Below are 11,592 nucleotides of genomic sequence, written 5' to 3'. Positions count from 1 at the left end.
TTTTATTGTGTAGCTTTTGGGCGAATGGCGTTGAAATTGGGAATGAACCCACGGTGGAAGGAGAAAGACATGTCCCGTTGGCTTTTGGTTGCTGACGTTACGTTTGCTGTGTTGGCAAAACCACAAAATGCTCAAACGCAAAACGAAGAGAGACTCTGACCAGGAAAAGAATATGAATAAAATAATTTAGTAATGAATGGTTAACAGGGCTAGAGCCACAAAACAAACAAGGACTTCAAAATAAGACAAAAACATCAAGGAATAATGACAAATACGAAGAAATTAAGAATAATTATTGTATCGTATGATCGTTTGATTAGTGTTAAGTAGAACAGTTTTTCTTATTTATTATGTGACAAACATGTTTACAAACATGTTGAAACGTTTTTAAAATCGTGCAATTATGATTAATAGACAGATCGATTAGATTATATAAATATTACTTTTAATTCAGTTCAAATTAGGATTAAATGTAATTGTTATTAAATGAGTTGCAATTAGAGTGAAATTAATCAAAAATTCATTATAAAATCTATAAATACAGATTTGAGATAAAAATACAGTTAATTAACTTTAATTATTTGAACCATGAAACTCAAACTAATTTTTATATCGAAACATCTTTTTCAGGTGTTACCCAAACATTGTTAGATGAACTACTACATAAGACTACTAAAAACTTAGAATGAATGATAATCTTTGAAAACTTTGGATTATAGCATTACTTGTGGGAGTTAATATTGACTATGCACTCCCAAACAATTGTCATATTAATATAAACAATAACATAACAAGTTAAAATGTAACTATTATCAAATGGACCGCAATTAAGTTAACACTAATTAAAATTTTATTTCAAAATTTACAAATACAGATAATTACATTTAATGTACATTAATTATCTGAACTGTCGAGTTTAAACTAATTTTAACAACGAAACATATTTTGTAGATGTCATTCAAGTAATATTAAACAAATAACTAGAATATAATTAGAATGAAAGACAATTTTTAAAAACTTTTGATTGTAACATTGTTAGTGGGAGTTAATATGGACTTTACATTCCTAAACAATTACCGTATTAATATAAACAATAACATAAAAAGTTAAAATATTGTAAGAACTGTTGTAAGAACTAAAATATTTGGTTAACTGATTGGATAAGACTGTTATAAATTAATTAATCAAATAAGTGAGACAATTGATCGCAAATAGTTCAAAGTTAATTTTGGGAGGTATGAACTTCTCTGTTTAAATCCTATATTAAACTTCTTATATTTTAGAGTACAATTTTTTCTATACTTGTGTTTGACAAATTTATGGAATTAGATATTTATAAGGGTAGTTTAAATTGAATGTGATGTATATTAAGTTGAAATTTGATGTCCGTAAAAGTTATAATGATTGAATTTATATAGAAAATTTGAAATTGGTTGCAAGCCAAACCAAAGATGAGATGGAGTAAACCAAAAACAAAGAAAAGAAAAGGGAAAAAAAGGTGTGTGATGGGGATTGCAAGTACTGAGAAATTATTAGCTCTTGCTTCCATTTTAAAAGACTATCTATCCCAATCCAAACCTATAAAAGTTTTTTGAGTGATGGTGATTTGCAAACTTTAAATTAAGAGAAAGGAAGTAAGATATAATTGTGGGGTCGTCTTAGAGGAAAACAAGCTTGAAAGATGTGTTAGTTCCAACTAACCAACAACTATGGAAACAAAAAAATAAAAGAAAAACATATAAAAACAAATTCATCAATCAGGATCTGTTGCTAATGTGTTGTAAGAATAATGGGAATTGTTCCAAATCTGTCAGTAAACTTAAATAAAAATTTGTAAAGGTCAAATTTGTGGTTTTCTTATGTACTGTTCTTTTTATTTATTTTTATTGAATATACTCAAATCTCATTTTTTTTAGATTTTGTTATTGATTGAACGTGATGATTGTTATTTATTTATTTTTTCAAGTTATTGGTAAACTAGTTTTTTTTTTAAATCAATTCTCCAACTTATTAATGAAAACCATGATTATGTTATTTGATTAAAACTAAAATTAAACTATCATTAACTTATAAGACTGTATTCATTATATGATGTAGTTTCATCTTGTTTTTAGTTTATGCAGTATTAATTAACACACATTTCTCATGTGGAATTAAGTTGATAAACGGTGACATGACAAATGTAAAAAAAAATTAATCTTTTGTTAAAATAAATTTTAATATTATTTTAAAAAATAAATTTAAAATTTAAAATCAACCGTTAAAAATAAAGTTTGAACATATTTATATATTATAATCTCACTTAAGTTATTTATTTGTGAAGTTGTTTAGCTTTAGGCATATGCAATTAAATATAAAATATTTAGTGGTCCATTTGATTGGAGATGTTTGTGAGTGTGATGAGAAGTTAGCTACAAGCTGTCACCTCCACATTCAACCGTTTTAGTGGCTCACGTGTAATTGGGACACTTTTGTTTCAGAATACGGATCCCTTACCTTCCTCAATCTTATAAAAATCTAAACAAATATATTTTTATTTTGATTGGAGCAAAAATATTTAAAGAAAAACATATTTAATGTTTTAATAATTTTATTTAAAACAGTGCATATTTTACTCTTTCTTTTTATATAAATATATTTTGATACATATAATTTTTTTTACCTTCATTCAATATTTATTATTTTTTTCTTTATAAAAATATAAAGATTCGCTTATTATAACTCTTTTACTTTTTGTAAAGTGTTTTTTTGCTGAAATGAAATTTACGTAGACCCATCAAAGTAAAGAAATAAATAAATGAGGGTATGACTTCTAAATTTCACATTTTTACTTTTCTCCTCACTAAAATAATAAACACCAAAAGAAACGAAACAAGTTGAGGTACTCATTAGTCGCGGTCCATGGTCTATGGAAAGTTGACAAGGAAAAAATTTGTGAAGGCATATTGTATCATGCTTGGCACAACTTTAGTAGTTCACCTACCATACGTTGTCTTTCTAGCATGATTATCATAAAATTTTATGTTTTACTATTAATGGCAATTCAATGTGAAATCATAATGTTTTATTCAGAGCTAATATATTAAATTGTATTTAAAAAATATTTCACCGAGTGTGGACAAAAGATTGAGTTGTTTTGAAATACAATGATTGACAAGATAAGCCGTTTCAATGGTAGTAGTTAAAAAAATTTAAATTAATGTTATATTTTTAAGAAAAAAATATAACGTAGTTTCAATTTTCATTCTTTTTATTATTTTAATATTCATCTTTTTAATTGTTATATTTAAATTGTATTTAATGTATAATTATTGAAAGAAAAAAAAGTAATAGTACATTATATTAATATAAAGACTTTTAATAGTAAAAATAATGGTTTCAGTTACGAAGTTATTTGTTTATTAAGTCGTGAGCATCCTGATGTTTGTTTTTATTGTGGTTAGTTTTCTATACCATTCAATTAAGATGGGAGGTTTAATACTGTGATGTCAAAGTTAGTAAATATTCGACAAGTTTAGTTATTAATGCATAATAAATTCAATTACCTAACTATTTACTTTAAAATTTTGGACTAGACTTTGAATTACTGACGACTTAATCATAAACAAATTGGTGTTAATCATGTTTTGTGTAAACTAATTTTCATCAAGTCTAATTGTTGTTTAAGGATAATCGTTCGGTTTGTATAACATAGTCGTTCAGTCACCAAGTTAACGTCTGACTATATAGACTATCTGATCTTGGATTGACCGTACGATCATACATTATAATAACAAATAAACAAACAAAACGAAAACCAATTTCTTGTATAAATAATATTCATATAACATATAAGAGAGAAACCAGCACACACTAGTTTTCTTTTATCACTGTAAAACCTCGTTGTGGAGGAAAAATTCACATGACATAGTCTTGTAAAATCTTTCAATAACAATATTAATTAATCGGTGAATCAAAAACTCTCTTATTAAACAATAGATGAAACCCCAATATATAAAATAAGAATTGACAATCTGTTCTCCAATATAGTTTTTCTGCACAAACTTGCACGTGATACACTGGTTGTTGTATTTCTTTCTTCACTCGTTGGTGATTTTTTGTCCTACTAGACTTCGACTCTATCTCTCACTTTATTTTTTCCTCCTAGAAATCTCTTGCATAACGTTGCATATATTTTAAAATTACATAATAGACTGATAGTTCATAAACAAAATATATATTTTTTATTTTTCATAATTAAACTAGTGTTGAACAATAATTTCGTGATCCACCTAATGGTATTATTATGGATTTTTTGAGAAAAAAATCACCAAAAAGACATAACAACAATAAAGATTTGAGTCAAACTCACATAAGTCATTAGCACCATTGTCAATCCGAAGTAATTGGTTTATAAGACTTCTACACTATATTTTGTTAAATTTTTTATTTTTATTTAATGTAAAATTTATATTTTTAACAATATTTAACTATATATCATTTTTCTTTCGTATTTTTTAATACAATTATCATTTTTCTTTAATATTTATTTATTCATAACTTTGTTCAATTTGTAACTTAGTTATTCTTAATTTTCCATTACTTATAACATGTTATGGTGATATTAAGGAAAATACACAATACTCGTGCATCTGTATAAGATTGAAAAAAAAAATTAAGACTTTTACTAAATGTTATATAACTTCTATTGGGTATAGAATATACTCGTATACTCATTTTTTTATTATTATTATTTCAAATATCAATTAAATCATTTTTATATAAAAAAAATCATGACACTATCATAATATTTAATATTAAAAGAATATGTTTTATTATTCAGGAAGTCAAATATTAAAAAGTATAGTATAATTATATAAAATTCTAAATATATCTCTTTTTTATATTATCAGAAATTTATAATATATCTTTTTAAGGAAATCACACAAATAACAAAACTAAATTACCTAATAAATGTATTAATTTAAACATGAATGAGACGAATATATATATATATATATATATATATATATATATATATATATATATATATATATATATATATATATATATATATATATATATATATATATATATATATATATATATATATATATATATATATATATACCGTCATCTTCATCTATATATCTAATTGAAAACATTGAATATTACCCCTACAAATATGCAATCCGAAGATTTTCTATCAAAACAAATAATATCCTTATCCAAAATTTATTTATTATGCCTAGTTCCAACGTTTAACCTTTTTAATCCTTTTCAATACAATTCTTACTTTTGATTTAAAATTCTTTTAATTTTCATACAATAAAATTACGTTTTATTTTCCTAATCATCTACCCCTTTCAATTTTCATTTTCAAATTAAATTTCAACATTTGTAAAAAGAAGAGTAATTATAAATAACATTTCATTATAATTTAAACCCTTTATTATAAAGCAAATATAATCATTGTATTAAGTTATTTATAATAAATTTAATTATTATAATATAATGAATAATTTAAAACATCTACCCTTTAAATTTTAATTTTAGTAATAAAAGTAGGCTCAGTATCAGAAATCAGTACCCAATTTTAAATGCACAGTACCAAACCAAGACAAGAATGCTAAAAATACCTAAGCAAGAAAAGAAAAACATTCTATTTAATTTAATTAAAAAGTGAGCAAAACCGAAATTGAAATATACAAGTGCCAGTTATATAATATAATATGACTATGGATAACCAAGTTATTCATTCACACATGGATTTAGCTACGATTTTTTTTTCTTAAAAACGGGAAAGAGTATAAATATTTTAATACTTAAATGAAATCAAAGCTACAAATGATAATCAGAAGAAAGAAGTTGTCATCATCTATATATCACAAATGGATTGGTATCCATGAAGCACAAACCAAAACCTACACACATACAAAACCCTTGGGGAAGAAACCACCAACTCAACCCTGATCAGCAGAAAAATAATCAAAACACTTCAGCTACCTTACTTGCAAGGACTCGCTCCCTTCTTTCAACGTAACCAAATGGAAACCAACCTGCTTTCCCTTTGCATTCGCCCTCAGCCCATCCATTGTTGGTCACCTGTCAATCAAAGTCATATTAGGAACAATTTAAAGTGATTTTAGGGAAACCTATCCTCACCAGCACCATAACCAAGGCCTCTTTTAAATATAACACGAACGTGATACACAAAGGATACAGGCTCTTGCAGGACCATAATTCCTTTATAGCCAAGACAAGTATGTCATGACATCAGGCACAAGCAAAATGATCAAACAATCATTGTGGTCTTGAATCATTCATTCATAACCGACAACTCAATCAACTGTTTTCCGCTATCATGTTAGATGGTATACATGTAGTTTACTTCCTTTTTCACAAGTCAAATTTCAAAATTTTGATTTTACAGGTTTGTAAATACCAAAACAAGCCAAATATAAAGCACCCTCCCCCAAGGAAAAAGAAATCGATTCCAAATCAGATCTTCTGCAACAAGTTGTCTACAGCCAAATCTCAGCCGTGGATCAGTTGGTATATAGTACTTAAAGAAACAGAGAAAATGTAAATATATGGTTCAGATTTTGGCCGCAGAGAACTCGGTGCTGGAGATATGAGGCAGAGGATCGTGGTTTGATTCCTTCAAATAAAATGACATCCTTTTCGGTTCACCAAAAGATGTAATGTTAGACTTGGTAAGTGACAAACCTTTCTAACAACAATGTAATCCCCAACTGATAGATTCAATTCAACTTCTGACTCCGCATGGTAGGGAAACAAAACCTGCACGAGTAAACAGCAGAAAATAAAGTAAGCAATCACTTATTATTTTAGCAGAATATCTAATTTTTGTACAAGCAAAATTCTAACCTCTCCTAAGAAGTAACCCATACTATCTGTTGAGCCATTATGTGTTTGAGAAGCATATACACCATTTACTTCTTCGTATGATGGAGGTGGTGGCATGCTGTTATCCACACTTGGTGTAGGAGGGGCTTCAATCCGCTGTCGTTCTGATATCATCTGTTATTCAAATATAAACGTCATACAATCATATGTTGATACTGAAAGAAAATGATGTAACTTTCTAATGGCATATTTGACTTTTATATTGAGAATATGATGAAAAAATGACCAACGGATACAATGGATTACCTCTCCCTCTAGCTGATCCAGTATTTGGAGTACTCTTTGATGATATGCTCGCTCTGCTTCAACCTTAATATTAAAAATAGAACATTGGATTCAAGTAACAGTAATAATTTGTGATAACTTAGATTTAAGATTTTAAAACATAAGAACTGCAGCATAATATGGCAAAACTGTAATACCATAGCTATAAGACGCTGGAGGGTTAACCTCTGTTGCTGCGCTTCAACAGCAGCCATTGCAGCAGCTGCTTCTTTTCCCAATATGGCCATGTTTGTCTTTAGGTCTTGGAGCTTTACTTCAGCTGCTTCCAGTTTCATAGCATTCTCAGTATTGCCTGGTGTTTCTCTTACTCTTGCCTGGCGTTTGGAAACTTCAATAGCCTGTCTAGGTTTAAAAAACAATGTAATTACAAAGTACACAGAAAAAAATCATCGATGAAATATTTACTTATTCCGACATTTACCAAAAAGTAAGCTGGTGACAAATGAAAAATATACAATTAAGTGAAACATAAATTTACAGGTACCTGGGCTTCAGCTTCCTGCCGCATTCTATCATATCGTTGAGCAAGATGTCGGGCATCTTCCAATGGTGCTCCCATCACCATCGCTCTTAAGGGCTCCGCAACCTAAGCATCAACCAAAACTGAAAATGTTCAGTCTCCGAAAGATTAGGTCAATAAGCAAGAAAGACTAACGTGGTGAATGTATGTGTCAACCATCAAATTCAATTAAAGTTAGGACTAGACCTAGCATAGATTAAATAAATTCGAGCATTTGTGGCCATTCAGAGTCAATAAAATAGTTCAGTAGGACGGAATCCAAGCATTAAACCAGTGATGCCAAATCTAAACATCTATAGAAATGTACGAGACTCCCAACTAACGTGGTTTGCCAGGGAAGAATATATGTACATAATTTATCATTGCAATTGGAAATGGGGCTTCCTTAGATGTGAACCTGTGGCCTAGGTCACAAATCCGCAATGTTACTACAGTAACAAGGCTCTGTCTCTCATTTAAACAGCTATAATTCTGTATCTTATTCATTCCAGATAAAATAGTTCAGTTAGGGTTAAATCCAAGAATTACATGTACATGTCCGACACCAGATCAGAACCTTTCATAAAATTATCAATGACTATATGATGGATTCATGCATAAACGGAAGATACTGGTTAATGTCATAAAGCCATATTATTCCTACTTATATTTATCAGGCACAATAATGGTGTGCAGTGTGTATAATATAACAGAAGCTAAAAGATATAATATCTCAAAAGGGAAATGGTAGAAATGTATACAGTAAAATAAATATCACTACTTAAATTTCAAGTTAATAAACTACTTAGAGGATTCGGGAAACTGCTTGATATTACACAGCTTCCCCAGGGACAGTGGAGCCCGGATTAAAGCTAAGGCAGCAAAACCGGAAAATATGTAGTATCAGTCCAAACAGTGACAATATATAACTAGGATTGTATTTTAAGATGCTTTGGTCCACGTTACTTTAGCACAAAAATCACATGTACTGGCACGAAACTTTTTAACTTCAGAATGCTATGATGTATGAGTGTGCATGTGCTAGGGCATTTTTTACCTGTGTTCCAAGTGCTTTTAGTAAGCTTCCACGCTCCTTCTCCATTTGTGCACGGGCACGTGCATAGTTTAGCGCTGCTCTTGATAACGTACTACCACTGGTACATGTATTATCTGCACCATATTTCCTGCTATCTTCTGATAACTTTGTTCCTGTTAAATAACAGATATGGTGGTAACTCAATAACAATACTCACAGGGAAAAATCTCCATTACAGGGAAAAGCAACTCAACATACGGAAACACATGCCAGAAAAAAATGCAGAAATATAAGATAACAACCTTTGCTGATTATACCCTCCGTGGCCTAAGCTACCAACTTACTCCCAAAAATTCTGTTCTGCCTTGCCATTATTTCTCACTCCTGCTCATTCACATTTCCATTCCTCTCCCATTATTGCAGTTATCCTCTTCAATAGCTTTTTGTCTAGTATACATTCTATTACCTCTCCTGTAATTGTTCTCTCATTCCTTCTAACAGCACTCCAATTTCTCTAATTATAAGCACAATTTCCATCCCACCCTCCTTTTTCTTGTCTTACACAATGGCATACACTCTGTTCCAAAAACTAACTACAAACAAAATTTCACCAACCAAACTGACCTATTTCAACTTGCTTGGATCCAGTTACAATATAACCTTCCACACCACGGACAATATCCCTTTGATAATGCTGAAAAACAATATATTTCATATCAGCCAAGGAGAGAGCGTATAAATGGAGATAAAAAAAATGAACAAAAATAGAGTATTGGTACAGAAAAACCAAGTAACCTTTCCAGCCCGTGTTGATATGTAAAGCTTCTCAAGTTTCTGATGTTGTTGAAGTTCCACCTCATCAGTAACCATATTATCTGAGCCTCCATATCCCCCAGCCCCAAACTGTTTAAGCACAGCCTAAATAGCAATAATTGTGGTTAAAACCTCAATAGGGGAAGAAAGCAAAAAATCATCTAAAGCAAAAAATCAACTGTATGTGTGTGCATACACATACATACACTCACCCCATTCACGAAAAGTGGTAATCGTCATATTTCAGACCACAGTCAAATAAATGAAACCTTTTTAATTAAGTGTTCCAATGTCTCACAGGGACAGGTTACTGATATTGTAAAATAGTATTGGGTGTAAACTATTTTTCTTTATCTCAAAGTTTACTTTATTTTACTTTACTGTTTGGGGTAGGAGGAGCCAAGGCCATATCTATGGATCCAATTAATATTCATCTCAGTATAATGACTTGGGAGGACAGTAAATTGCATGGCAGTGTACCTTTGTTAGATTAATCTCTGCGTAGGATACAAATACTAGTGCGTCAAAGATTATCTAATATTTTCTGGACTTTTGCTGAGAGATGCATTCAGTCAGAAGCTAAGACATGACAAATTGGCCTTTAAACACAAGGACATGTTTTTACCCTTCTATCTTTCGGAATGAACATACTATATGACTAAAATATAACACTGATTTTTTGAATTACATGCGTATAATTAATAGGCTCATGTACAGCACTTAGTAGAATTGCTACACACGTCTACCGGCACCATCATATTAGTAAGTGACCATCATGCGGTGGATGCTTGTCACATCATCACTAGTGCTAATACAGGAAAAAAACTAACAACAACTGTTTAGACCACTAAATCCAAATTAAGCCATATAATTAGGGATTAAAAATGCATTTTACCCTAAACAATGTATTTGATTACCAAGCTCGTAGCCAATCAAAAACCATTGCAATTCCAAACAACTTACTTACCAAATATTAAAGCCACCTTCCCTTCGGAACATCATCAGATCAATACAAAAAAATCAATAAATTCAGTTATTTTAAAAAGCTTATTTCAAGTAGAAACTTAATGTAACTGAACGAATTGCTAATTCACCAATCAAGTTCTAAACTATGCAGTGTTTCCGAATCGGCGACGGAGCAGCTTAAAATTAGGCTTATTATTCTAAGAATTTGGTGAATCAAACATTACAAGACTTCTTAAGCATTTCCGCAGTGCGAGAGTACGACAAGGTTGGTCAGAACTCGGAATTATCGATGCGAAGTAAATTATAATCCTAATCGAATTGAAGAGGCGTGTATTTGTATTGATCTATTGGAAGAGATGCATTTCGGTGATCGGAGAAAGATCTGGCAATCGAAATAGGTTTATTCAGAGAGAGGAAGAGAGAGGGAACCTGTTGTTGGCGAGCAACCTGTTCTCGAAGTTTGGAGGCTTGCTTTCTGATAGCTTCCATTCAGAATCCTTTTTGATCCACCTTCCACCGCCGCGCACACTGCTGATGCGTTTTCAGCCGAAACAGTAGGAAAGATGTTTGAATATCACAGAGAAAAGGAAGAGACAGACAGAGGTTTTTCAAATCACGTTGAAAGAAATTTCATTCTATATGTCATAGACAGGGGCTTTGTTTGTTCCTTCCCTGGGCACCTTAGTTGGCTTTTTATATATTATAAATTATATTATGGTTAAATAGCAATTTTAATTTTGGTCTGAGATTCTTAAAACTCTATGTTTGATTCATTTGTCAAATTTTACATGCTTGTTTTTATTGATAAATTTAATTGCTTAGATTCTTTCTTTTTAGTATTTTAAATAAATATGTTAAGTCCAACATGAACGAAACATATACAAAATTGTAATTTTTCAAAACATATAAGCTTAAATTGTAAAAAAAAAATCGTTTTACAAATTAAGAAAATATAATTTAAACATTTTTTTCTATTACTTTTCTCCCTTTCGAAAAGTGGTACAAAATAATAACTGCATTTTAATGAGTGAACATGTCAACCTACTCCAAGCCTCTTCACGCCTTCACGTGTTTACAATTTAAT

General features: G+C 30.1%; 1 protein-coding gene across 1 annotated transcript; it reads right to left on the bottom strand.

The window, feature by feature from the left end:
* Window positions 1–5,782: 5,782 nt before the first annotated feature.
* On the bottom strand, window positions 5,783–11,214 carry LOC108329957 (SH3 domain-containing protein 2). The gene is made up of 10 exons (XM_017564364.2): window positions 10,938–11,214; window positions 9,525–9,647; window positions 9,354–9,423; window positions 8,751–8,902; window positions 7,679–7,780; window positions 7,332–7,532; window positions 7,156–7,218; window positions 6,871–7,023; window positions 6,709–6,783; window positions 5,783–6,084 (listed from the first exon to the last, which is right to left on the bottom strand). Exons 1-10 carry the CDS (start codon window positions 10,995–10,997, stop codon window positions 5,968–5,970), a joined length of 1,116 nt encoding a protein of 371 aa, XP_017419853.1. The 5' UTR covers window positions 10,998–11,214; the 3' UTR covers window positions 5,783–5,967.
* Window positions 11,215–11,592: the final 378 nt, after the last annotated feature.

Source organism: Vigna angularis, chromosome 4, assembly GCF_016808095.1.
Source record: "Vigna angularis cultivar LongXiaoDou No.4 chromosome 4, ASM1680809v1, whole genome shotgun sequence".
NCBI classification, from domain to species: domain Eukaryota; kingdom Viridiplantae; phylum Streptophyta; class Magnoliopsida; order Fabales; family Fabaceae; genus Vigna; species Vigna angularis.
The sequence above is the reverse complement of the archived record's forward strand: the minus strand, read 5'-3'. Positions and strand labels throughout refer to the sequence as shown.

What these genes read in the sequence shown, in the direction of transcription:
- LOC108329957 (XM_017564364.2), bottom strand. Translation starts at nt 10,997, where the DNA reads ATGGAAGCTATCAGAAAGCAAGCCTCCAAACTTCGAGAACAGGTTGCT. An exon ending in ATCCAAGCAAGTTGAAATAG is followed by an intron (nt 8,903 to 9,353) that starts GTCAGTTTGGTT and finishes GTTATTTAACAG; the next exon opens with GAACAAAGTTATCAGAAGAT. An exon ending in TGGGTTACTTCTTAGGAGAG is followed by an intron (nt 6,784 to 6,870) that starts GTTAGAATTTTG and finishes TTACTCGTGCAG; the next exon opens with GTTTTGTTTCCCTACCATGC.